The 25,406-nt window shown below is 52.3% G+C and overlaps 10 protein-coding genes and 1 non-coding gene across 11 annotated transcripts; 8 read left to right on the top strand and 3 right to left on the bottom strand.

The window, feature by feature from the left end:
- Window positions 1-41: 41 nt before the first annotated feature.
- Window positions 42-4,322, top strand: POSPLADRAFT_1133498 (hypothetical protein; the record flags this gene model as incomplete). The annotated part of the gene is made up of 11 exons (XM_024484353.1): window positions 42-761; window positions 817-1,562; window positions 1,613-1,847; window positions 1,903-2,223; window positions 2,283-2,630; window positions 2,686-2,911; window positions 2,961-3,077; window positions 3,127-3,500; window positions 3,554-3,764; window positions 3,818-4,156; window positions 4,210-4,322. 11 exons carry the CDS (start codon window positions 42-44, stop codon window positions 4,320-4,322), a joined length of 3,750 nt encoding a protein of 1,249 aa, XP_024343030.1.
- A 554-nt stretch (window positions 4,323-4,876) lies between these two features.
- On the top strand, window positions 4,877-6,547 carry POSPLADRAFT_1131059 (hypothetical protein; the record flags this gene model as incomplete). Its single annotated transcript, XM_024484024.1, has 7 exons — window positions 4,877-5,099; window positions 5,159-5,227; window positions 5,287-5,655; window positions 5,740-5,948; window positions 6,009-6,098; window positions 6,148-6,202; window positions 6,246-6,547. The coding sequence occupies 7 exons, from the start codon at window positions 4,877-4,879 to the stop codon at window positions 6,545-6,547; spliced, it is 1,317 nt and encodes a 438-aa protein (XP_024343029.1).
- Window positions 6,548-6,863: 316 nt separating this feature from the next.
- On the top strand, window positions 6,864-6,946 carry POSPLADRAFT_t30. The gene has a single exon. It is a non-coding gene; the product is annotated as a tRNA-Asp (tRNA).
- A 136-nt stretch (window positions 6,947-7,082) lies between these two features.
- On the bottom strand, window positions 7,083-8,242 carry POSPLADRAFT_1131331 (hypothetical protein; the record flags this gene model as incomplete). Its single annotated transcript, XM_024484060.1, has 3 exons — window positions 7,083-7,184; window positions 7,239-7,968; window positions 8,022-8,242. The coding sequence occupies 3 exons, from the start codon at window positions 8,240-8,242 to the stop codon at window positions 7,083-7,085; spliced, it is 1,053 nt and encodes a 350-aa protein (XP_024343028.1).
- Window positions 8,243-9,294: 1,052 nt separating this feature from the next.
- POSPLADRAFT_1132150 (hypothetical protein) lies at window positions 9,295-10,327 on the bottom strand (the record flags this gene model as incomplete). Its single annotated transcript, XM_024484176.1, has 3 exons — window positions 9,295-9,347; window positions 9,465-9,866; window positions 10,204-10,327. Coding segments are annotated over 3 exons (579 nt in total), but the record flags the coding sequence as incomplete, so codon positions are not given.
- A 174-nt stretch (window positions 10,328-10,501) lies between these two features.
- POSPLADRAFT_1043698 (hypothetical protein) lies at window positions 10,502-12,536 on the bottom strand (the record flags this gene model as incomplete). Its single annotated transcript, XM_024478370.1, has 7 exons — window positions 10,502-10,575; window positions 10,617-10,815; window positions 10,870-11,376; window positions 11,426-11,990; window positions 12,048-12,192; window positions 12,240-12,462; window positions 12,534-12,536. 7 exons carry the CDS (start codon window positions 12,534-12,536, stop codon window positions 10,502-10,504), a joined length of 1,716 nt encoding a protein of 571 aa, XP_024343026.1.
- A 1,062-nt stretch (window positions 12,537-13,598) lies between these two features.
- POSPLADRAFT_1031326 (hypothetical protein) lies at window positions 13,599-14,219 on the top strand (the record flags this gene model as incomplete). The annotated part of the gene is made up of 4 exons (XM_024476782.1): window positions 13,599-13,651; window positions 13,676-13,914; window positions 14,034-14,072; window positions 14,119-14,219. The coding sequence occupies 4 exons, from the start codon at window positions 13,599-13,601 to the stop codon at window positions 14,217-14,219; spliced, it is 432 nt and encodes a 143-aa protein (XP_024343025.1).
- A 1,068-nt stretch (window positions 14,220-15,287) lies between these two features.
- POSPLADRAFT_1132163 (hypothetical protein) lies at window positions 15,288-16,013 on the top strand (the record flags this gene model as incomplete). The annotated part of the gene is made up of 4 exons (XM_024484181.1): window positions 15,288-15,473; window positions 15,527-15,718; window positions 15,776-15,877; window positions 15,948-16,013. 4 exons carry the CDS (start codon window positions 15,288-15,290, stop codon window positions 16,011-16,013), a joined length of 546 nt encoding a protein of 181 aa, XP_024343024.1.
- Window positions 16,014-16,346: 333 nt separating this feature from the next.
- Window positions 16,347-18,800, top strand: POSPLADRAFT_1131707 (hypothetical protein; the record flags this gene model as incomplete). The annotated part of the gene is made up of 12 exons (XM_024484119.1): window positions 16,347-16,481; window positions 16,534-16,760; window positions 16,810-16,955; window positions 17,009-17,065; window positions 17,116-17,189; window positions 17,242-17,303; window positions 17,357-17,483; window positions 17,539-17,703; window positions 17,757-17,808; window positions 17,970-18,126; window positions 18,180-18,218; window positions 18,239-18,800. 12 exons carry the CDS (start codon window positions 16,347-16,349, stop codon window positions 18,798-18,800), a joined length of 1,803 nt encoding a protein of 600 aa, XP_024343023.1.
- Window positions 18,801-19,396: 596 nt separating this feature from the next.
- POSPLADRAFT_1177652 (hypothetical protein) lies at window positions 19,397-21,893 on the top strand (the record flags this gene model as incomplete). Its single annotated transcript, XM_024488525.1, has 11 exons — window positions 19,397-19,498; window positions 19,550-19,579; window positions 19,633-19,969; window positions 20,036-20,244; window positions 20,290-20,339; window positions 20,392-20,627; window positions 20,688-20,962; window positions 21,017-21,322; window positions 21,374-21,509; window positions 21,580-21,707; window positions 21,764-21,893. The coding sequence occupies 11 exons, from the start codon at window positions 19,397-19,399 to the stop codon at window positions 21,839-21,841; spliced, it is 1,887 nt and encodes a 628-aa protein (XP_024343022.1). The 3' UTR covers window positions 21,842-21,893.
- A 276-nt stretch (window positions 21,894-22,169) lies between these two features.
- On the top strand, window positions 22,170-25,255 carry POSPLADRAFT_1064649 (hypothetical protein). The gene is made up of 23 exons (XM_024481830.1): window positions 22,170-22,228; window positions 22,288-22,363; window positions 22,416-22,440; window positions 22,492-22,535; window positions 22,589-22,616; window positions 22,665-22,687; window positions 22,742-22,821; window positions 22,874-22,899; window positions 22,955-22,967; window positions 23,017-23,056; window positions 23,107-23,115; window positions 23,167-23,201; window positions 23,255-23,424; window positions 23,483-23,576; window positions 23,629-23,708; window positions 23,762-23,831; window positions 23,885-23,957; window positions 24,011-24,111; window positions 24,168-24,375; window positions 24,435-24,521; window positions 24,581-24,603; window positions 24,658-24,760; window positions 24,818-25,255. The coding sequence occupies exons 1-23, from the start codon at window positions 22,206-22,208 to the stop codon at window positions 25,157-25,159; spliced, it is 1,773 nt and encodes a 590-aa protein (XP_024343021.1). The 5' UTR covers window positions 22,170-22,205; the 3' UTR covers window positions 25,160-25,255.
- The last annotated feature ends 151 nt before the right edge of the window (window positions 25,256-25,406 follow it).

Below are 25,406 nucleotides of genomic sequence, written 5' to 3'. Positions count from 1 at the left end.
CTCTCCCTTACACCCTTCCCTTACCCTGGAAGGTGAAAAACATGGCGGAAAGCCTTGAGCAAGCCCTTGCAAAAATACGTCCTCACACTTCCTCGACTCTTCCTCACCAGAAAACACCGGCGACCCTCCTGCGCGCCCTTGAGGCTACTTTCCGCGAACAGAAGACCGAGCCGACCCCTACCGCATATTTTGCTGCACTTGTAACCACGCTTGATGGTGCTTTGCAGGCAGCACCCACCTCAGGTCCTCCTCTAGGCGACGGCGACATCCTGCCCGCAGTGCTCTATCTCCTCGCCTTGATTGCACCTCATGTTCCCCATCCTGTTGTGCAATCACACCTGAATACAGTGATCAGTCTCACATCACCGCTCTTTCCTGCCTTACTTCCTCATGCTCCTCCGCTGAGGTCCCAACTCGGCCTTTATAGCGCCATACTCCAGTCTCTGGAGAAGCAACAGCTGGATGCTCAGGGTCTCCGGCAGTCTTTCTCGTCCATTCTTCAGCTCACCCTTGATCCACGGCCAAAAGTTCGAAAGAAGGCTGCAGAGCTTGTCAGGGATGTCTTGGCCAAACCACCTTTGCCCCTACTGCGGCATCCTTACGCACCACGCGTTGCCGACTGGGTTAACGCTGCTCTTGTGGAGGTTAACGGAGACGGCATGTACAAATTCAAGGGCAAAAAGGCAGATACCGAAGGATCCGACACTGCCATCCACCTATTGGCTTTTTTGCGTCCGGTCCTGCCTTATCTCCCACCCACAGTAAGTAAAACTGTATCCTTGTATACTCACAGAAAATCTTGACGTAAATATATAGTCCCTTCCTTCAATTGCGTCTTCCCTCCTTCTTTTTCCACGTCTTGGTAACCCATACTTGTCACAATCTGCATATTCCATCCTCGCTGAGCTCCTCGCCGCCTCCGTGGACGATCCCTCGAGTGACATCCAGGCGCAGCTCCCCGAAGTCTTAAACGCTATTTTGCAGACATCACCGGGCAAGGCAGATGTAACCCTAGCCCCAGCATGGGCGAATGTCCTCGGAAATGCCATGTTAGCTCTGCATACCACCGACGCCGAGGCTTGTGCCGAAGAGCTCAACAAGGTCTGGAAGATGCTCTGGCCGTACTTGGAATCAACGGAGAGTTCTATCAGAAAGACGACAGCGCAGTCGCTAGAGATGCTCACTCAGTGCTTCACACCTGCTCTCATCGCCTCTGCTATCAAAGAGAAGGACAGGACCGAGCACAAAAGTGTGATCGGTAAAATAATATCGCAGATCACGAAGGCCTTCGACTCGTTGGCCTTTGCTCGCTCCATCCCAGATCTGCTCTCTGTTGTATCATCCTTGATAACCAACCTACGGCATCGCAGCGGGCCCCGCACGTCGCCGACTGCTGCCGAGTCGCTCCTACTGTCTCTCGTTATGAAAGTAGGTGATCTACGGATACAGAAGAGCTTCGAGTACAAGGAAGCGGCCGATGCGGTGCTCAGTACCGCGATGCGGGTGCTTGGCCCTGAGGTAGTGCTTCGCGCTCTGCCGCTCAATCTGGAACCCGATGATCGGTGAGTAGTCATTAACGTCAGTCTTCCCTCCGTGCTCACTCCTGTCACAGTCAGGCCGGGCGCGAGCCTCGCGCTTTCCTATTACCCCTGCTCGCTCAGCCGCACCCGTCGCCGCTTGGGCATTTCGTCTCGTACTTCGTCCCTCTCACCGAGCGTATGTTCGACCTTCAGCAGAAGGCCGACATGGAAGGCCGACAGTCGGAGGCCAAAGTCTGGAGCGTGCTCATGGAGCAGATTTGGGCAGGGCTTCCGGGATACTGCTGGGGCACGGTTGACCTAAAACAGGTCCGTTTTCGCGCGTTATGCAGATTATGAGGCAGCACACTGACGCTACGCACAGGCTCTGAATCCCGAGTTCTCGCAACTTATTTCGCAGCTGCTGTACAACCAGACTGAGCTACGCCCTGCTGTGCTCCGCGCGCTGAAGGTAATGGTGGACTCTAATGTCGCTCTGGCCTCCGGCGAGACTGCCAAGCTGCCCGAGATTGTGCGAGCTGGCGCAATCACGGCTGAGGAAGCCGCTGGTAATGTGGAGTTCCTGCGCTCACAAGCGGAGAGCTGGTTGGCGGTGCTATTCAACGTGTTCAGCAGTGTGGGGCGGGATAGTCAGGGGATGGTGGGTGACGTTGTTAGCGCGTGGGCCGCTATTGCTGGTGAACAGGTGCGCCCATGTGTTGAGGTTGCAGTCGAAGGTAGATCTGAAGTGCTATGTTCATGTAGGAAATCACGAAGGCTTATGTCAAGCTCGTCGAGCTATTCAAGCAGAATCTCAGCAAGCTTTCTGCACAAAAAGCCTCGTATGGCGCGAAGAATGCTGAGAACATCACTGCCGTCACGCAAGATCTGCTTATCCTCGTTCTCCCGCACCTGTCATCTGTGGATGCGACCGGGTTGTTCGACCTTTGTCTCTCTAGCGAGGTGTTGGAGAGCAAAGACAACGGCGTGCAGAAACGCGGGTACAAGATTCTTGCGAAGCTGGTGGAGGGACAGAAAGCGACCGTCGATGCTGAGGTCGTATTGCAGCGTCTGGAGAAGAACGCCGACGGTCTAGCTGCTGCTGCGAAGAAGGTAAGCGGGACCATCGCCTCTACCATAGCCGGTGTCCTCAGCTGTTTGCATTCAGGACCGCTTCCACTTGCTCACTCGCCTTGTACCGCTGATTCCTTCGACGCGCTTGCATCTCCTGCTATCAATCATACCAGAAGCTGTCCTTGGTACGAAAGAGCCATCAGAAAAAGCCAGAAATGTTGCGTTCGATCTCATTGTTACGATGGGCAAAAAGATGGCGGAGGGTGGCGTCGTCAAGCGTACTCTTGTCGATGGGATGGACCAAGACAACACGCCGGAGGGTAAGAGTGCCTGCTGATTCTTATACAGTCTGCTGATGATCCATAATAGCCACGGCTAGTGTGGAGGAATACATGACAATGGTTGCTGGTGGACTTGCCGGCGCTACCCCTCATATGATCAGTGCGACGGTGACCGCCATCTCGCGATTATTGTTCGAATTCAGGGGTAGGATGCGTTATCATAGTACATACTCTCTCGCTCACTCTGTTTGCAGATTCCATATCGTCGCAGATGCAGTCGGATATCTTCACTACCATGCTCGTTTTTGTGTCCTCAGCGAATCGTGAGATCGTGAAGTCCGTCCTTGGTTTCATCAAACTCGCAATCCACACTATGCATGTCGACCTTCTACGTCCACACCTGAAGGATCTCGTGCCGGCGCTCCTGAGATGGTCTCATGATCACAAGAACCACTTCAAGGCCAAAGTACGACACATCTTCGAGCGTATGTTACGACGCTTCGGTTGGGAGGACGTGTATTCCCACGGTGGTGAGGAAGAAGCGCGGAAGGTGCTTGTTAACATCAAGAAACGCAAAGACAGGGCAAAAAGGAAGAAGGCTACGACTGCGGAGAATGAAGAAGAGGAGGTATAGTGCTTCCTTTCGTCTTTTCGTTATTTGCGTTGACAGGTCCTGTGTAGGAGCCAGCCGCAAAGCCCGCGACCGGCGGTGATGCCTTCGAGGACGTGCTGTACGGCAGCGAAAGCGAGCTTGACGACAGCGACGACGAGGTCGCTGCAGATCGCAATCCTCGCAAGGGTAAGGCCAAAGGCAACGATGGTGGTGCTCGGCTACGACTTGACGACGACGAACCGATGGATCTTCTTCAGGGGGCTGCATCGCGTGTTACGAGTAGGTGTCCTCCCTGCCTTACTGGTCTCTCGCTAATCGTAGCCCTACCTTAGACGCAAATGCAGGCAAACGTCGGAAGCCTGGGCAGGATGCGGCGCGGTTCAAAACAGATGAAGACACAGGCAAGATGGTTATAGACAAGGATGATTCTGACGCGGATGGTGGAGAAGCCGTTGCTGATGATGCCTACCGGGAAAGCATCACATCCGCTGATGGTTTCAAGCGCGGACAGAACGGACGCATCAAGTTCAACAAGGATACTAAGAAGCGAAGACGAGAGAACGAGGCTGATGAGGATGTTGAAATGGCGGACGCGGATGCTATATCACCTGGGAAGAAGAGCAAACGGAAGATAGAGCCGAAATTGGGACACGAGTTTAGGGCGAAGGCTAGTCAGCACTGTTTCCATGATTACATATTGCTGACATCCATGGACTACAGAAAGCAGGAGGCGATATCAAAAAGGGCGGCGTGGAGCCGTATGCATACCTGTCACTTGCTCAAGCTGCAAAACGACACGGGCGTGGTTCCAAAGTCGGTATTGCCGGCAAACGCTGAATTGGATCTAGAGCTATATAGCACTTGTGTATGTCCGTGCGTTGATTTAGCATTTTCATTCTGGATTGTGATCGGGAGAATTTGCCTTCTTCGGCCCTTAAAGTGTTGCGTGCATTTGAACCCGAAATCATTCAGCCCGAAGAGTCCATGCACTTTGCTACACGTCTATCGCACTTTGCGACTTCCAACAGTCGTCGGGCGCGATTCGCTCGCGTCATAACGGGTAATCTTTGCCTATCCGACCTTTTTAGACTTATGTACACATGACGGACTGCAACTTCGTTCCGCTTGATGGGGCTTTGGCCTCATTCTGTATCTCAGAGCATCTGGACTTGTGACGTACCACACAACTTATCTACCATCCGCGCACTCGCCACTCTCACGGGACCCATCTGCATTTGCACCATGCCTACTTCTCGATAACGGCTGTTGCCTTATAACAATCGACGTTCTTTCTTATCGGCAAGTTCTTCTCGCGGACTCTATGGTTATGTCTAAGTTTCGAGTGGCAATATGGTGAGCGCATTTTGCATAATCTGTGAACGCTGATACCGATGTTGAGTCTTCACAGCGGTGGCGGCATTGGTGGGCTTTGCCTAGCTGTCGCGTTATCCAGGTATCCAGATATACAAGTGGACGTATATGAAGCAGCAGAGCGATTCAAGGAGATCGGAGCCGGCGTGATGATATGGTCCCGCACCTGGGAGATATTAACACTGCTTGGAATGGCATCAGACTTCTCTCAAATTGCGCACGCAACCCCGGATGGATCACTCGGTATGCTACGAGATGCGCGACCACTGTATGACCGTTGCAGGCTACTCAGATTTTGCCAGGTGTTGGATTCGATTACCGCAAGTCTGATCAGCCAGAGGGGTCTCAGTTTTACCTATTCGAGCTACCTTGTATGTATCTCGTTCCAACGGGGCACTATATCCTGTAATGATGTCTATATGTTATATAGATGGCTGCATTAGGTTCCACAGGGCTCAGTTCCTTGATGTTCTCGTGAAGCATCTTCCAAAAGATGTGGCCCATTTTCGGAAACGACTGTTGTCGTATTCGCAAGAGGCTTCAGACGGTCATCTCGATCTCCAATTTCAGGACGGTTCGACGGTAACGTGCGATCTCCTCGTCGGGTGTGACGGAATCAAGTCCGGCGTCCGGAGACAGATGCTGAAAGAGAAAGCCCAAGCAGGACAAGCAGATTTACTTCGTCTGATCGAGCCAGTTTGGACCGGCACCATCGCATATCGTGGACTCATTCCCGTACACCGTCTCATACGAGCGGATGGGCAGGAACATAGGACAATCCAGACGCCCATGATGGTCGGTTAATGTACCAGTCACGTTTTTATCCACACTCATATTACCCCTCACAGTATTGTGGTAAGAGCAAGGTACGTGCTACCATCAGCAAGATCGCTGCATATGCCGAAGTCTTCTGCGCAGCATGTCGTGAGTTACTCGATCTCGAGGGGCAGTGTAGTAAATGTTGTCGCGCTCGTCTCTCGCCCTGAGCAAGAGGGTGCTCCATATGAGGGACCCTGGGTGACAGATTGTTCTGCGCAAGAGCTTCACGAATGTTACGCTGGATGGGAGCCAGAGGTTGTAGATTTGATCAAGGTCAGCTTGCATGCAGTGATTGGAAGTAACAAATGCATAGCCAAATGGACTGCCTTGCAGTGCATCGAAAACCCTACGCGCTGGGCCATCCATCACCTTCGGCCATTGCCGTTCTATACTACGGATAGAGTCGTCCTTCTTGGCGACGCGGTATGTTCTTTTACACTAGAAATAATCTGGCATTGAAATCTGACAATAGGCACACGCAATGAGCCCGCATCAAGGAGCCGGTGCGGGACAAGCCATCGAGGCAAGTACTACCCTTCTGAGAGCATAAACATGGAATGATTCCATGAGATCCCTGTCATCAGGACGCATTCGTCTTAGCGCGTGTCCTCGGAGACCCTGTTACTACGATGTCGACTCTACGACATGCGATCTCGGCCTACGAATACGTTCGATTACCGCAGGCGAACCGGGTCCTCCTTGGTTCACACATATCGGGGATGATGTATGAATTTGATGGCCCGGCCCAGGTTGACCTCCAACGATTAGGACCAATGATTGGGGCTCAGTGGGACTGGTTGAACGAGACCACACCTGAAGAAGAGGGGCGTAGAGCACTGTCGTGGATGCAAGACCGTATAGAAAGCTTGTAGACCCCTGTTAAGCTCGAATCGAACGACAACTGAGTGAACCGGGAGGATCGTGAGGTACTCTGCTTGTCAAATGTTTCACTCCAGCCAGTGGTGGAGACGATAGCATGCATCGTGGCGGATAGCAGACTCCTCCAGGAGACACTATGAGGAGGAATCGACTTACCCAAGTAGCTGGATTCAATACTACGCACATGCCTATCAGTTGCATTTCAGTGCTCGTACTTTCTGCTCGTTCTATATCCCCGTCGCCCCAGTCAGTGTGAGAAGGAACAGCTACTACGAGCTCCATATAAATACCTAAGATGTCACAAGAAGGTCCCTGGTAGTATATCGGTTAGTACACGCGCTTGTCACGACGCCTTTGCGCGCGAAAGCGGGGTTCGACTCCCCGCCAGGGAGTACTTTTTCCTTCACCTAAGGACATCCATGTCATATATGGCAGACATCGAGACAATATATGTACACGAGTTTCAAGGTTGCACAGAAAGATGCGTTCCGGGTCAAGCTCTGGATTATTCGCCTGGTTAATACACGATCACTGCGTCTGCTTCAACTTCTGAACCAGCTCCGGAACTGCTTCATATAGGTCTGCGACAAGGCCTACATCTGCAATTTGGAATATCGGAGCATCCGGGTCCTGTAAATGCGGTTCTTTAGCTTGAAAGCACAACTATATAGCAGTGGGATGCACTTTGTTAATTGCCGCGATGAGCTTGGAGTCCTTCATGCCTGCAAGGTGCTGAATAGCTCCGGAGATACCAATCGCCATGTACATCTCAGGGGCTACGACCTTGCCCGTCTGTCCAACCTGCAATGAGTTATCCGCATAGCCCGCATCCACCGCTGCGCGCGACGCGCCAATGGCAGCCCCAAGCACATCCGCCAGGGGTTCCAACGTCGCATTGAACGTCTCCGCATTCTTGAGCGCACGACCACCGGAAATCACTCGGCTGGCAGCACCGAGTTCAGGGCGATCAGACTTGGTCAAGTCGGTCTTGATGTGTAGCACAGTAGGGTCTGCGACTTCAACGGGTTCAAGAGCCTTATCCTCGGCCTCTGACCCTTCCTCCGTCGGGGCGGCAGAGAAGGCGGTGGAGCGAACCGTGAAGAACTTCAGAGGGATGGAAGGGGGTGCACGCACGGTTGCAATTGCATTCCCGGCGTAGATTGGACGTGTGAAAGTCGTCGCGTTGGACGCGCTATCGTGCTCGAGCGACGTGATGTCTGAGACAGCGGGAGCATCGAGCTTCGCAGCAACGCGGGGAAGGAGGGATTTGGCTGATGACGAATGGGCGGAGACGACGTGCGTGAACGGCGAGCCGGACGCAAGCAGTTTCTCCAGCAGCGGAGAGACGTTTTCGACCACAGGCACAGTATACTGTGAAGATGAGCTGTGCAGCACGGCGTTAATGCCCTTCAACCTGTCCCGGACGCGTGAAATCAGCAACTCCATAACCTCCATACCTTGACTCACTTCTTAGCTTTCTGCACCACGTCCTTCACCTGCTCCGGCCCTCCCACAACGAGGCCAGTGACCTGGCCACCTAGCTGTTGTGCCGCCGTAACAGCTGAGAGCGAGCCATTGTCTATGACTCCCTCGCGATGCTCGAGGAACACAAGTGCATGAGGCCCTGGAGCCGAAGCATAGTATCTGACTAGAGGTCTGCAGAATACGATGCACCTTGCTCTTAGCATGTTGCGTACGCCGTGGAAGTCCGCTCAAACAGTCCCTGATAATCCGCGCCGCCGGTAACGGCATTCATCGCGCCTATACTAATTGATCCTTCGGCATCTCTGCGGCGATCATTCATCAATGATCATCAATCTCGGTGGCTGCAAATTGGAAGTAGCCGCATTGAGCCACAATCGCGTGTTCCGAGTCAACGTCGCTCTATTCATTTCGAAACCCGAGCAAGGTTGTTTGAACGGTTAGCTAAGCGCTGTGGCGCTCGTTACTCACGCGCAGCCCTTTGATCTACATATGCACGTGGTAGAAGCTCTATACTCAATTCGCAGGTTAAATCGTGAGCCCGCGCACCAAATCATCACCAGTCAAGCGTATGTAAACATCCACCCAGGCTCCTTCCCGCCGCTGTGGGAGTTATAGGGGACTTCATCCGAATAGCGTACTCGATGCTTAATCTTGTGTATCCTCAGATAGATCATGTGATATCACATCACGTGCATATCATGTGACATCCTATTTGAACCTTAATCCCCTATAACTCCCTACAGCGGCTGGCACAAAACATACACAAACAGCGGAGGACCGGCGCCGCACCTCCCATACAAGGCAGGATCGACGCCCGGAAATGATAATTACCATCGAAATGTCTCAATTTTGTCAATTGAGGTCATTGCAATCCCCCCTGAGCGAGTGTAGCAACAACGCGCAGAAAGCCCATTGCTCGCAACATCCCCTATGGCTGTAACAGCATGTCACTACCCTCAATCGAAGACATTCGGAAGAAGACCTTCGCCAAGCTAGGACGAGACCCATGCAAGTAGGTTCTCCATCGACTTCTCGATGGTAGGTGTCATTGTATTTAGAAGGATGTCGAAGTTGTCGTATGCGAGACCGGCCAGGAGCGACTGACCCAGAGATCGAATGCCCTACCGAGAGGGAGTGGACCATATAGTTGATTGCAGAGGGCAAGATCGAGAGGCCCATATGTGCAAGACACTTGATGACTCTGTCCGGAGTATTGCAGGAATAAAATAGAATTCCATTGACAGCAGCGAGGGCGTTACATCTCTGACTCAAGTACTGCATTACTATAGACAATATCACGACTGCTTTCTACAGATATAACGTCAGGCGAGTGCATCTAGATTCGGAATGCAGTCAAGAACATATCACCCGCGTGAGAGCGTTACGTCGCTGTGCTACTATTATGCGCCCGCTTGTTTGCTTCACCTCCTGAAACTTCACTACTCCACACCGGGGGATCATCGCCCAGTTGACTCCGGTACTCAATTTCATCGGCGTCGAGTAAAGCGCCTTCTTCGTCCTCATCTGAGGTGCTCCATTTGAGACCGCGTGACTCGCCACCCACAAGGAGTGCAACTATGAGGTCGCATAGCTCAGGCGCCATGCTTTGCATCTTCGAAGCCATATCCTCGATGCGAAAGTCGAGAACCTGTGTCGCAGACACATGGAGAGCGCTGAAGTGCCAGCCATTATCTGTATCGACCAGATCCCGGGTTGCCTGGCAGTATCGAGCCTTCATAGTAGAGTGCGCCCAAGAATATGTTGTCGCAGAAGTACGTGGATGATGGGCAAACGCCGCGAGAATCTTGGGTAGGGCGAGGACAAGTTCTTCAACAAAGGGGTGTCAGATGAGGCCTTCATCAGTCAGAAGGACGAGTATCAAGCTCGACAGGGACGCGCGCCTTTGCGTGAAAGCCAGGTATAGAAAGTCTATCAGTGGAGTGAAAGCCATGGCCGCAAGCTTGCGCCGAGGACGACGCGACGCGACTTAGGACACGCGAAACGCTACTGTACACAGGACCGTGATAATTATGTAATGAGGGGCCAATATCCTGCCTTCCTAATCGAGGTGACGTGCGCCGCTGCTCCGCTGTTTGTAGATGTTTTGTGCCAGCCGCTGTAGGGAGTTATGGGGGTTTAAGGTTGGGATTCGGAGTTTGATTACTCCTCGGATGTAGCCGGATTGTGGCGCAAGTGTGGCAGATGGGCTTGCAGGACTTAGCTTGCGTCAAGTTGTCGGATTGAGCCCCTATAACTCCCACAGCGGCGGGAAGGAGCCTGACATCCACCCTGAACAGGAGCTACGGGCTGAACGTACGAACGTCTTACGGGTACAGATGATAACGATCACATGACATCTCAACCAAAGCTCGCAGCCGCGCGGCCAGACAAATAATGATAATCAGAGTCAAGTCAATATTGTCACGGAAAGATGTAAGCAAGCAAATCACGCTTTCTCTAAATCATGACATGCCCAGCGCCGTGTTAGCGCTCTCCACCTCCCGCTGAACCTGCGCAGCTTGTGCGGCTAAGGACCCTTCAGCCGAACGCGTGAAATCGCTCGCTATTGGCACGCACCCATTAACGGGGACATGACGGCGAAGACGTTTATCGCCGCAAGGACCTTCCTGACAGCATCGCGTAGCCTAGAATACCCCATGCGGTCCAACTCATGTTCGACGGCAGCTTGGTCCGCGGATGACAAGATGGGACTCCGCGTCAGACGTATCTTGTCCATCTCCATAAACAATACGCGGCAAGCATTGGACCATAAAATCTGACGGACGAGTATTAATGCACAACCCGTTCAGACGAATAAAGGTGCACATACCGCACATATTGGATCTATGTACATCATCTTAGCGATGGGCGCGTTTTCGATTTCTCTGGCGACTGCCTGTGCAGCTATTAGAGCTCTACCATTGTCTGTCCCTGCAACCTGCTTCAAAATCTCCTGTGTCTTGATTGTGGCGCTGTGAGCGAGCGTGTAGATTACTAAGAGCTTGCGGGAAACGTCGATTTCTTGATGCAACCGGAAAGATGCCAACGAGGTCTTAAAAATATCGATGACGTTGCCGAGCAGGAGGAGTTCGGTGGTCAGCTGCTCCGCGCAGGACGGATCTGGGAATGTCAAGCGATATATCAGCGCAGATACTATGGTCAAAGGAGTGCTACCCAGACTAGCTTTCCACTGAGACGCAAGACGTGATACTCGCTCAAACAGTGCGGCTGCTTTAGCGTGAAGGATGAAGACGGCGTCAGCAGACGTGTTCATCCCTTTGCCGATGGACAAGACTTTCGCGGCCCTTACGCCCCAGCAGGCAGACGTGACACCGCTCTGGACGAAGATATGTCAATTATCATACGACTGGGTTGGACACGCTCACCGTGCTATAATTGGTGATTTCCAAGGGCCACGGGATGCCGACTTGACTGGGTTGAGCACCGTTCAAATGCGATTCTAAACCAGCAACTGCTCCCCACACTTTGTCCAAGGTGAAGACAACCCAGAAGGCATCATTCCACTCCTCGCTTGTGAAGACATCATTCGGTAGGAGCAAATCACGGCCAAGTTGTGGCTGAGCCGCGCTTATATCGTTCAAGCGATGGCAAAGCGTAAGCGTGATAGCCGCGTTGCAATGATACCGGCCCTCTAAAAAGCGATTTGATGAGTAAAAGTATACTGCTAAGAGGACTTCGGCTTGAATGAGGTCGATGAGATTGTGACGAGGCTCTTCAACGATTGCCGAAGATATTGATTGCACAGCGCGTGACAAGAGTATCGACTCATGAGACTGAAGTGACACGTCCGTTGAGCAGCGGGCGCCCCATATGCAGACACAGTCGGCGAGAACGGGCGAAAGCAGTGCCAGGGTGGGATGTCTTGTTGGGAAGCGTGTGCGACGTAAGAAGAATCCGACCTCAGATGAGATGGAGAGAAAACGTTCAAGCCTGGCCAATGCGCATGTCGTTCTTCAGTCGTCACGAGAGAGTCAGGAATGAACGCACAGCATCTGTGATAATTTGGCTGGGCGTTCAAAGGGACTTGTGGAGGATAACGAAGATGCACCAGAGGATGATGAGGGATGTCCTATCGAGAAGTCGAAATCTCCGGTATGATATTCGGCTAAAGATGCAGGGGACGAATCTGTGCCTATAAGCTTGATAAAAGTAGAGTGACTTTAGGCGATTGGTACACACCTGTCGATCCAGGTTCTGAAAATGATATGCGTGGTTGATGGAGTAGGACCGATGGTGCCGTTTCTTCGGGGTGCTCTAAATCGTAGATTTGTGACTCTAATTGAGCAATCTTGTCCTCAAGCAGCTGAGTCGGGCTACGCATAGGCCCATCCGTATATTCGCAGTCCCCTTCCCTGTCCGTGCATATGCACTGCCCACATATGGGCCGAGTGCCGTCGCATTTCTAATGTCGAATAGAGGATTTTATCAAAACGGTTCAGTCAGCCGGTTAAGACCACATGACTCAAAACTCACCATCTTGCGTCGCCGACAATTAAGACAGGCAGAACCCCGAGGTGCACGACTCGGACCTAAGGAGTAATGCTTCACGCGCGTTGGCTGAGTTGGCATGACTAGTAGAGTACAATACAGCCAGAAAGAACTCAGAACAGTTTCTGAAACTTGCGTATGCAGGCCAACACGTATGCCAGTATATGACCTTTTTATACAGACCCGATTGGCTGAACACATGGCTTGCGGGCCTGTAGATACAAACCCTTGGCACGAGCGCACCGTGGACGGATCTGCGGCTCTCGCGAAACATATGGAGGTGCAAACATGGTAGCCTGCAACAGATAACTCCTACAACGAGACCCTTAGGGTCTGTCGATCGCCCGCACGGTGGTGCTGGTCTCACTCGGGTATGGAGTGAAATTCGAAGATTCTGATGGCACACGCCACATGGGATGCCTTGTAAGGCAAGTTCGCCGCTCATCTTCATAGCATTAAATTTAAACTTAATTTAATATCAATATTGAGGTGTGCTATCGGAATGACGAAACACTCGCCTGCTATCAGACTCTCCTGCATCAATAAAAAAGAAGAGGAATTAGGTGTCTGTGTTAGCTAGGTACATGAATATGTATATGCAATAGCGGGCCACGGGCAAAGAGATCCTAAGGTCCGCAGTTCAGCAATGATGGCCCGAGAGCGGCAGTGTGGAGACGAAGGATATCAGGAATCCAAGATCGGAGTCTCCGGGCGGCACATCGGTGTCTTGTAATCTGACTCGGGATCATATCACCACGACCATGTTTGGGTTCTCATCGTCTGCTCCGCGGCGGCGTTCGAGCGTTCGCATGGTGCTCTAATAGTTACGTTAAGAACAATAGCTCAGGGAACAGCACGGTACGTAACAACTCGTATAGTACACAACACTGTATGTCCTGATGTAAGAGAAGTAGGTTCACTCTGTCTTATTGTGCAAATGCGAATTTCGGAAACCAACCTGGAAATGAGCATATATGCATAAAACGCTCTCAGTGAACGAGCCTTTCTCATTGCATCGTCTTATTAACCCATTACTCCTTCGCACCCTCTATGTCAGAATCTATGACGGTGTACAAGGAAACGCAGCTCGCCAATCATCCTTAGTGATGTGCACGGCCGGGCCTTAGTACACAGCTCAAGCCCGGCTACGACTCGGTTCAAGCTCAGGCCGAGGCCGCGACTCACCCGGTACAGAGGTTAATTAAGAAAGTTCATCTAACGAACAAAATAGTGGTGCTAGTGGCTGACGTACTGTTTCCTACACTTCTGCAAGGTCATTTTCCGCTTCAAGGGCCGTTGGCCATTCAGGGCGATCTGTCGTCCATTAGGAATGTCATCCCTTTTCTAGATATAGAGTACTCTGCTGGTGAGTGTTCACCTTCGGGAATACACGAGCCTACTTACATTTGGAATGAATAGCAAGTATATTGTGCCGTTCGGTGCTTCTTTGAGGTGCATGTCTCCGTTGTATCGCGCGCCCCTCAGAGCGGCCCGTCCACGGCTCGGCCGCGGCCTACCAGATTGGTGAGTCTGTCTTGCAGTCTACTGCATTTGCATTCTGCATACCCAGGCCTTTGGAACTCGAGGCCGACCAAGTGTTCCGATTTGAAAATGTTGACGGGGTCCTTCGCTTACCAATCTGCGATCGGACCTCAACTGGTCCTCAAGTAGTGTTGTTGGCGAAACTGCGTCTAATCCTGTCCAATCGCCGCGCCAGGCGCAGCGATTGGCGCAGCTCGGAAAGGTCAGGTCTGTTTCAGCCTCTAAGCACAGTATGTGAGGTAGAATCGTTCACGCAACCTAAAATTTGTCATCCCCCCCTAGTACGCAGGTGAACATAACCTGCATTCTCTGATCGACGAAAATACAGGTCTATGATATGAAGTAACTTAATAATATTCGGAAGGGCCTTGTACCCTCAGCGGGGCATAGGAAGCTGGGATACACAAAGACAAGGAGACATTTCCGGGGAAGGAGGATCTGGGGTCACTGCTGTCGTCTATCGATCTGTTGTTGCATTGTGTAATTTCTTTTTGCCTCCGAGCGCGAAGAAATACTATTCGCCAGTTGCGCTATCCTTGCCAGCAATCGCCATGGGCCTCTGCCAGACCCCGCGCCGGGCCGGAGATTGGCGAATGCGTGAGCGAGTTTTGCCCACGACACTATCCTCAAGAGCTCAATGGCTCAAGCGCCCACTAGCACGACTCATGTTTCGATCTGGTTTGTTCCAAGCGCGCGGGTGGTAGATTATGCTGTAAGTTTGCAACCATGCCGTGACCACAGATTGAGCTTACGGGGCCACAACACAGGTCTAGGTCTCCTTCGAGATCATTCGAGGATATAATACCGAAAGTTTATCTCACGAAGATTGATCCCCGGCTTAGCCATGAATAGGGCATTGTCAGTTCGGTGGTAGATAGCCATAGTCAAGAGATATGAGCATGAATCGCAGTGTAAGGTGAGTAGTGAGACCTATACGCAACGCGTCACAATTCTCACTTGAGGGGTCACGGCGTGTGCATTGATTACGGTACTTGTGAGCGTCAAACTGTCAATCAACCACAGCTCTATAATTGATGACTACAACACCCGCAGAGGTTACAGTTCGACAGATTGCTCCTCCCGTGATCTTGATCTGTCAAGCTCCCAGCATAGGATGCGGTGCGAACAACCACATGCAATGACAGATTCGTCCGTTAGTTACCTCCTTTCTCTTCCCACTTCTACGCCGTCCCCGTAATGGCTTTGGGTCTGGTCATACTCGCATTCATCTTTCTGTTTCATTTTCAGAGCGTTTTCTGTCAGACTTTCCGGCCTGCTGCTGTTCCACTCGCCGTGAGATCACCATACTTCAGTGCATGGCAGAACACCACGATAGGGACCAACGTCGCTGACGAATGGCCACAGTTCTGGAACGACAATGAGGTCCGTGATCCATCATACTGAAGCAGGTAGCAGGCATGCTCACGAAACCTCAGAATAATCCTAATCCTATCCTCGGCTGGGCAGGTATTATTCAGGTCGATAATGTCGCCTACAAATGGCTAGGCGCAGACACTGTCTCGAAGACAGCCAATCTCTCCGGCATACAAGTCACGCCCACCCGCACAATCTACACAATTCAGGCTGGTCCGATGGATGTCATTGTCACCTTTCTCACACCAATCGAGGTGCGCTGCAGGGTCCACCGTGATGCATTGTCACTTACGATCCTGACAAGCCGTCAGATTGGGTCCGACAATCAATACCCTTTTCCTATGTCGCAGTCAACGCTAGCTCCAACGACGGGCAGCCGCATCATGTACAGCTCTATTCTGATATCAGTGCAGGTGAGTCGTGAAAGATGCTTAGCTCATGTCCGATAATCCTCAGTTCACCTCATCCAGAATGGCTGTCCAGCAACCGAAGTGCCTTGGCCCAGTGGAGCACAAACTCGACAAGCTCGTTGCTTTATCATCAAATTGAACTTCAGACGTCTTTTCCATTTGTTGAGACCCAAGGCCAAGCCGAAGACGGTACCCTATATTACACCATGCTTTCTGTGCGTACACCACGATGTCCTGCGATTGGGTTCTGAAGTGTAGTATTCTAGGCCAATAGCATCACTTATCAAACCGGTCAGGATGCGATCGTGCGTGGTAATTTTGTCAACAACGGCATCCTCCCGAACACGAAAGATACTGACTACCGCGCAATCAGCAAGTGAGTGTATGCAATCTGTCCTTGTTGTTCAGAGACTCACTACTGTACTTCAGTGATTATCCTGTCTTTGCAATCGCCGTAAACCTCGGCAGCATTATGACTATCGAGAATCCGCCGGTATGGGCTGTTGGATACGTGCGCAATCCTTCAATCAAGTACACAACGTCGACGGGAGATGTACAGCTGCGAGCCCCGTACTATGTCACCCAATACGACTCCATCCAGGATGTTGTTCGTCATGTCTTCAATGCTTTATGCGGTTCACAAACTCATGAGCTCACAGATACTTGCATTTTTGTCCGACTACAACGATGCGTTATCCAGGTCCGAGGCACTAGACAATCAACTCACTTCAGCTGCATCGGGCATCTCGAGCGAGTATAGCGATCTGATTGCTCTGGCTTCCCGACAAGCATTCGGAGGCATCGATATCACAGTCTCTAATGCAACAGGCGGTGGCTGGAACACATCAGACGTCATGATTTTCATGAAAAATATTGGCATTGATAGGTAAGCACAAACCACGATTTTTCAAGGCCTGATGTTTACTTTGTAACAGTCGTGTCAATCCTGTTGAAACGCTCTACGCTGCATTCCCCATTTTTCTGTACCTCAATGCGTCGTACGGCAAACCACTTTTGGCACCCCTCCTTGACTACCAAGACTCATCATTGTACACTCTTCCGTATGCTGCGTCAGATCTGGGTGCGTTCAAGGTGGCTTCAACGACCATTGACCCACTTAAAGGCGTTGTGTAGGCACCCAGTATCCTGTCGCCTCGGGGGATAGCTCTACATCTACTATGGGCATCGAACGTGCGTGTGAGCATGTTAAATGTAATAACCCCTCCTAAATGTCAATCTAGAATCCGGAAACATGCTCATCATGGTTCTGGCACACGCGAGAGCCTCCGGCGATGGCTCATTAATCGAGCAACATGTTGGTTTCCTGTTTCACTGGCGAATAACTATTGACTGACCTGCGATTCCAGTACAATCTGCTGAAGTCCTGGACTAACTATTTGGTCGCGAATACGAAGACACCTAACGGACAGTAGGTCTCCATGGTCCTATGACCCTTTCTCTGGTCTCACTACCCTGACCTAGGGAATCTGCCGATGACCAGAACACGGCGAACATGACCAATCTTGCCATCAAGGGTATCATTGCCATCAAAGCAATGTCAGAGATTAGCCAGGCTTTCAGTCAAGCTAATGATAGCCAGCAATTTGCGGTGGGTTGGACTGTCTGGGCCGCTATCCAGTTAATCTTGCTCACTTGTGGTGCAGAGTACGGCAGCGGCGTATGCCAATACATGGCAGTCACTTGCAGTAACCTCTGCGAATGGACAGTTTGAGCACATAGCCTTTAGCTATGGAGACACTAGCTCATGGGCGCTGATGTACAACCTGTATGCCGATCGTCTCCTTCAAACAGGCTTGATTGCGGAGTCCGTGAGTGATAACTATTTCTTTCATTGCCAAAGCCAACCCTTATCCCCTATTAGCTCTACGATGCGCAAGCTACATACTACCAAGATCTTATAACTTCCAACGGCGGTATGTTTTTGGTCAGTTTTTCGACGTAATCGTTGATGGCTGATATATTTTCGAAAGCTGGCAGATTTGGTCTCCCAATCGACAGCACCACTACGCAAGGAGACTCAGGTGACTTTGTTATCGTTCGTTCCTTCGTCAGCATTGCTGAAGATATCGTACAGCATGGATGGCATTTGCGGCTGCAACTGTATCCAATACGACCATCCGCAACAACATGATATCCATGGCATGGGCGCACGCGGCGTCCAACTTGACACCTGGTGTCTTCCCGACCATGTATGACGTGATTACTGGAGATGTAACGGAGAGCTACGCAAAGTGCGTGTGACGCTTAACATGCGGCGCATTTAATCCTAACCCGGTCTTTATAGCCCTGGTCAGGGAGCAATGTTTGCCCCGTTGGCATTGAGGTGAGCCCGCGAGATACCAGATTTAACAGAGGTCTCACTGCGTATAGTGTCTCGAACAAGTCTATCGTATTCCCCCCGTCGACTGTTGGCCATGTTTCGAACAAGACGCATGTCAATGTGGGTGCTATTGCTGGTGGCGTCGTGGGCGGCGTCTTCGCTTTAGGCCTTATCTTAGTGGCAATTTTACTCTGGAGGAGGAGAACGCGTGTCGTTTCACGCAGGGATAAAGACTACGTGATCGAGAATCCTGAGCCACTGGCATTCCCCTACGAATCTGCGCCCTTCGTGCCGTCACGCGAAGCAGAGCCTCGGGGACCAACGCCGCCTGTCATGATGTCGTCCAAGCTGCGCGAACACTTGCGTGGCCAGCAACATCAGTCAACGCCGTCATCTTCCGCTTATTCCATCACAGCGCCGGGATCCAGTAGAGAGCCACCATCTACTCTGGGGACCGGATCGGACGTTGCTTCGTTGTCACCAAACGAGATCATTGGCCTAAGGACAGAAGTGGAGAACCTGCGGAGGGTCATGCAAGAGCTGCACGCAGACAGATTGGAGGCGCCGCCGGAATACGAAGGGTAGTCCATTGCAGTTCGACTCTTTCTATCTGCCTTGCTGCTATTTCTTTGAGTTATTCGGACGCAGGACTTGTTGGCAGGCTACGAGCTTTCATGCCTGTTGTATTCATCAAATGTATCAATCACTACGTACTGCGGCTCACATCTCATCGAGCATCTTGTCACAATATCCCTCCTTAGCCTATGATCGTAACTTTCCACAATACATATTTTGCTAGTTTCCTACATAGTACAGCGAGACAGCAGTCCGGGCAGTCCAATGTCTGTAGTAGCAGAGTCCGATGTATAAATTCAAGAAACAGATGCCAGTCCGTGACACTCATAATATTCCTGTGTTGTACACCTGGAAGACAATCCCGAAAGAGACTCTTGAATATCTGTCGGGCTTCCCCTTGGGGTGGCACGTGAAAACGCACTAGTGGGCGCTTTTCGTAATTACACTCTGCCGAGCAGCCGACCAAGGCAACTGCTTCGGGCTCCTTGTTCTGTCTGAGTACTCCAGCAACTCGTTCAGGTGAACCCCAATAAAGCCTCACTTGCTTGGGTGCCTTTCATCTTGTCGTCTCCTTCGACTCGTTCATATCCGCACTCATCCCCGCCATGTCTCTTCAAGGACTCATCTCTGGCTCAGAATGCGCCGTCCCATTCAATCCTCTTTCTCAGGTACTGAAGCATACCGAAGGCGATCGCAGTCTCCAGCAGGTGAGCTCATCAAGTTCCGTGCGGCGTGCGACGGTGCTCACTCTCGTACAGGACCGCATTGCAGGGCCATCCTCGTCTCGGGTGCGTAATGCACAGACCATGTCTTTGTGCTATGGCTTAAGCGTACTGAACAGCTGCATCATCTTCCGAGTACATCCAATACTCCTGGAACAGAGCGTGATGTCGCACTCGCACGCCAGTTCTTTGATGGGCATGATGGGCACACGCAAATGCCTAGTCTCGGGCCCGCCTTCGTCGCCAATCATCTACCTCCGCAACTCATGCGTCCCGCAGACATTGCCGCGCGGTCGGCACCCGATCTCAGCGGTGCCTGGGCAGAAGCCAACGACAGAGCGATGTTTCACCGGCAGCTGGGTCGCAGTGATACTGCGTCCTCTCCCGCCGCAGGTTGGACGGCAGAATTTAGCAGGATTCCCCAGACGACGGTCTCAGGAAGCGCACAAGAGACCAGTATTCAGCGACTTGACAGTGCGTATACATAGTACACTCTGTGCGTCTTCCTCATTGTACATGCAGATTTCTCTACTGGCGCCTACAATGGGATGGGATATGGGCCAATGATGCACGGCTCTGGTTTCAGCGCCATGTCGGTGCCTATGCTCAGCGTGGACAAAGGCAAGGGAAAGGGCAAAGAGATCGACTTTGATGCAGCCTTCGCCGAAGCTTTCGCATCGTTGACCGCTGAGAAAGCAGAAAGCGGACGCATAGTCGATGTAACCGACGAGGTGCCAGGTCTCGCCGAGAGCCTCCAAGACACTCGCTTGGATGAGCAGGTGGAGGGAAGCGCCGACACAGTCGAATATGGTACTGACTTTCAAATGTCAGTGTACATGCTTCATGTAGGATCTTCCTGTTCCCTGACTGTACTGCAGGGTTTGGGATAAACTTCAGAAGTCGGGCTTGCCTCCGCCGCAGGAGGATGTGGCCAAATGGGAGTCCCAGTTCAATCAGTTGATGTCTTCACATCGGGAAGAGGATATACTCGACTACGGCGGCAGCATGCAACGCAGCTGGGAAGATGGTATGGGACTTTATGACTCTCAGCGTAATGAAAGACAAGTGGGCTTCACCGAGGACGGGTTGCCGCTGTTAGGCCCGTATGAATTCGGTGTGTTAATTGCGCATACTCAGGAATTAATTCAAAGCTGACTATATTTATCGCGTGCAGAGAAAGAGAACAGACACATGGATCCCTCAACATCGAGTCAGTCTCATCTGCGCGCAGCGAAGGAGTTGCTTGAGCAGAACGGATCGCTCTCTGAGGCAGCGCTGCTGCTCGAAGCCGCTATACAACAGGGTGATCTGGGCACAGGCGGCTATGAGGCGTGGATCCTGCTGGGTGAGACGAGAAGTATGGATGAACGTGAAGAGGCAGCGATGCGCGCGCTAACCGAGGGGATCAAACGGGCAGAGGATGCTGGTGCCGCGGGTGAAGGCATGCTAGTAAGCGCTACGTCTGCGATCCTGTATGTTGTGCTGATTGTTCTGGCGGTACAGTCCCTGGCCGTAGCATACACCAACGAGACCTACGAGCGGGCGTCACACACGATGCTTTTGCGCTGGCTGAGTGCTCGCTTCCCGACATTCGATATACCCAGAGAGGCATGGGAATCGCTCTCGCAGTCTGGCTGGCATTCTCACGAGCGTGTCACCGAGGTGTTCTTGAACCTCGCTCGCGAGCAATATAGCCGGGGCGAGATGGATCCTGACGTACAGATTGCCCTGGGTGTGCTGTTCTACACGAACAGCGAATATGATAGAGCTAAAGACTGCTTCGAAGCCTCACTTGCGGTCCGACCTAAGGTGGGTACATTCACTATTATTCGATGGACGATCCTTCATGCGCGTTTACAGGACTACTTGCTATGGAATAGAATGGGCTCCTGCCTCTCGAATGGCAACAAACCGGAAGAGGCACTGGGTGCCTACCGGGAAGCATTGCAGTTGCGACCTACGTACACTCGGGCGATCTATAACGTGGCTGTCGCTTGTACGTGCTGTTGTCCCTCTGATATCTCGGAAGGCCGAAAACGGCTCACCGTGCTCCCTTGATCCGTTAGGCCTTAATATAGGAGCACACAAGGAAGCCGCGGAACATCTGCTGAGCGCTCTGGCGATGCAGGACCTGTCAGGAGGTGCAAAGAGCGACCAGCTATGGCAGACGCTTCGGCGAGTGTTGTTGGCCATGGTGGGTTCTTGCGTGTCTAGACATTTCGCAACGTCATCTGATAGATAGTGATACAGAATCGGAGTGACCTGGCCGAGATGGCGAAGTCCACGACGAACGTGGAGGTGTTCCGGAAGGAGAATTTTGATTTTTAGCTGTGACGCTGTACACTACTTTTTTGCTTTCATCTCAGTGTTGACTCTACCAGAGCATCGATGAGTGATTGCGGCCTGCTCACGAATTCAGGGGGTAGAATGGTGAGTTATTGCGTGCCTTGCGCAGGCGGCCTATGAGGACGCAGCGGCAGCGTGACAGAGGACGCGATCGCGTGATCGTAATCGATGTGACGCGACCTCCGCGAGTGTGACTGCATCGAGAACCCGGTCCGCCCAACGATAATGCGAGGGCATAGGTCATGAGTTACGCATTGCTATATAGCAGCCAGTCCTCGGCCATGCGCGAACCCGACACCCCGCAACCCCAAATTTTCACGTCGTCCCTCCTTTTTAGTGAACTGCCATGTCTTCAGGAGACGTTGAGATGTGAGTGCTGTTGAGCTGACGGACACAACTCCTACTGATGGTCTGTGTTCACTCACTAGCCACACGGTGCCCAAGGCATCGGCGCCGACCGATGTCAAGCTCAACAAGTTCTCAAGTATCATCACGCAGGACAAGGTATGTCTTCGCCGACCGAGTGATTCCAACGCCAGACTTATTCGCGTTGTAGCGGCGCGGAGGTGCCCAGGCTATGTGTATGTGGTCCATGCATGCCTTCAGACGAGTAACTTGACTCGTTTCTACAGTGTATGCGGTCGGTCTCTCAGAAGAGGACATGAACAAACCGCAGGTATGCTATCGGCTGCTCGCGCGCGTTGATCGCTCGGATTAACGATCACACAGATCGGTATCTCTCCGATCTGGTGGGAGGGTATGTCATAGAACCATTGTTTCAATACTGTTGACCAACAACAAGCAGGCAACCCATGTAACGTCCACCTGGTGAGCCCATCCCCAAATTGAACGCTGAACCGTCGTCTGACACATCCAATGTAGCTCGACCTGGCCATGAAGGTCAAGGAGGGTTGCAAGCAGGAGGGGCTTGTTGGCCTCACATTCAACACGATTGGTGTTAGGTATGATGGCCCCGAGCCCCCTTTGCACTAGTAGCTAAGAGATACACTTTAGCGATGCCATCACTATGGGTACCGAGGGTGAGTGCTAGCATGTCGCATAAGGATCCAATACTGAGATGGTATTGACTTTTAGGCATGAGATACTCGTACGTAATCCCTTCGTGTAGAAGGCACTCAATTGAAAATACCATCTAGGCTCCCGAGTCGCGACCTCATTGCAGATTCTATCGAAGCGGTACGGTCGGGTTTTCCTGCATAGGAATGTCATGCTCATATAAGGATTAGGTTACATTGGTAGATAGGTTCAATCACATGCCTCCTACCCATCATTCATTGCGCTTGTAGGCCCAATACTATGATGGAAATATTTCCATCCCGGGGTGATGACCACGTTCTTCGTAGCCTCCTGTCAATGTTAACACCAGTGATGCAGATGCGACAAGAACATGCCCGCCACGGTCATGGCAGCCCTTCGCCACAACCGCCCGACTATCTGTGTCTACGGGGGAACCATCCAGCATGGTGTCCGCAAGGTTGATTGCCCCGCACTCGGCCACAAACAGGGTGATGACATGAACATCGCTGATGCGTTCGAGTCGTATGGTGCGCGAATGCATACATCCCCGTCCACATGCAAGCCTCTCATGGATGTCTTCCGTAGGTGCCTTTGCGGTCGGCAAGATCAGCGAAGAGGAACGCTTCGACGTCGTCCGTAATTCGTGCCCGGGCGCTGGTGCGTGCGGAGGCATGTTCACGTACGTGACACCCGTATCTCTGTCACGTACACATCCCTGACAGGTATCTCAGTGCCAACACCATGTCGAGCGCCCTAGAAGTCCTGGGCATGTCCCTGCCGTACTCTGCGAGTACGCCGGCCACTTATCCGGGTAAATCTTATCTATAAATAATGGCTTGAACGGGCGCTGAATGTTTACCGCAGAGAAGATCCAGGAGTGTATCAAGGCCGCGGCGTACATGAAGCGTCTGCTTGAGCTGGATCTGAAGCCCAGGTGTGGTCATCGCTTTCTCCCGTAACGGCCCCATCTGAACAGAAGTCTAATAGAGATATCATCACTCGGGGATCCCTCTTGAACGCGATCACGGTCGTTAACATCCTTGGAGGGTCGACAAACTCCGTAGGTACATGATTTTCGGCATCTGGACATATGCTGACTCTAAGGCGTGGCAGGTGCTGCACCTCCTCGCCATTGCACGTGCCGCCGACGTTGACTTGACCATCGACGATTTCCAGACGGTTGCTGACAAGACCCCGTACCTCTGCGATCTGAAGTACGTGACCTTTCTTGGTTCCACTCATCGGTATAACCGACATTCTGTATCTATAGGCCCTCAGGAAAGTACTTGATGGAGAACCTGCACGAAGTGGGCGGTATCCCCGCGCTGCTCAAGTACCTCCTGAACCACACGGACCTCATCGATGGCAGCCAGTTGACCGTCACCGGCAAGACCATCGCGGAGAACCTGGAAGGCGTCGCAGAGCTCGACATCGCCAACCAGGACGTTGTGAAGCCGCTGGAAAACCCGATCAAGAAGGTACGCTGAGTAGCAGGGCTCTCGAAGCTTATAGTGGCTCACGTCATTGGCGCTGGTAGACGGGCCATATCACCATTCTCCGTGGCAACCTCGCACCTGGAACGGCTGTCGCAAAGCTTACGGGCAAGGAGGGTCTCCGCTTCGAGGTCAGCCCTCTCCTCAGCACTCCTCATAGCTCTCGTACTGATCGTTTATCTTCGATCAGGGCACCGCGAAATGCTTCGATGAGTAAGTGATTTCCTCACAAGCCGCGACTTCTGTCTCACCGCGACGTGCACCCAGGCTGCCTAGCTTCTATGACGCGCTCGAGGCAGGTCAGATCACGGCAGGCACAGTCCTCATTTTCCGCTACCAGGGCCCTAAGGGTGCGCCCGGCATGCCCGAGGCGAGTTCACTTGACACGCTAGATCCTGCCCGCTGAAGCTGATACCCTGTCTCTCAGATGCTGGGGCCGACCGGTGCACTCATGGGTGCGGGCCTGGGCGGCAAGACCGCGCTGATCACGGACGGGCGGTTCTCCGGCGCGTCGCGCGGGTTCATCATCGGGCACGTCGTGCCGGAGGCGCAGGTCGGCGGACCGATCGCGCTCGTGCAGGACGGCGACCGCATCGTGATCGACGCGGCGACACGCTCAATCAACTGGCTGGTCGACGAGGCGGAGCAGGCGCGCCGCCAAGCCGCGTTGGACGCCGCGGGCCCGCGCGAGTTCCGCGTGAAGCGCGGTATCCTGCTGCGCTATGCACGCGATGTCGCGCCGGCGTCGGTGGGCGCATACTGTGATTGAGGCGCCGATGGCACCATGGGCGGTACCGAGCGAAATTGTGTAACAGTTACTGCAATGTATAGATATGTAATCGTGTATGCCCATGAAATCACCTGTAGACGTCTCCTCAGCATCACTCCCCCAGGGTATGTTGTAAGCTAGATCTGTGATAATGTCAACAACAGCAAGCAAACATTTATGAGCTTGCCGTACCTGGTATTGTATTATGGTAACATTGCAGGCGATCATCATCGTCCATAATATGATG

The sequence above is a fragment of the Postia placenta genome (assembly GCF_002117355.1).
Source record: "Postia placenta MAD-698-R-SB12 unplaced genomic scaffold POSPLAscaffold_2, whole genome shotgun sequence".
NCBI classification, from domain to species: Eukaryota; Fungi; Basidiomycota; class Agaricomycetes; order Polyporales; family Adustoporiaceae; genus Rhodonia; species Rhodonia placenta.
Note: the sequence above shows the minus strand (reverse complement) of the source record. Positions and strands in the feature narration are given on the sequence as shown.

What these genes read in the sequence shown, in the direction of transcription:
- POSPLADRAFT_1064649 (XM_024481830.1), top strand. Translation starts at nt 22,206, where the DNA reads ATGTCTTCAGGAGACGTTGAGAT. An exon ending in CTCTCCGATCTGGTGGGAGG is followed by an intron (nt 22,617 to 22,664) that starts GTATGTCATAGA and finishes AACAACAAGCAG; the next exon opens with GCAACCCATGTAACGTCCAC. An exon ending in ACCCATGTAACGTCCACCTG is followed by an intron (nt 22,688 to 22,741) that starts GTGAGCCCATCC and finishes CATCCAATGTAG; the next exon opens with CTCGACCTGGCCATGAAGGT.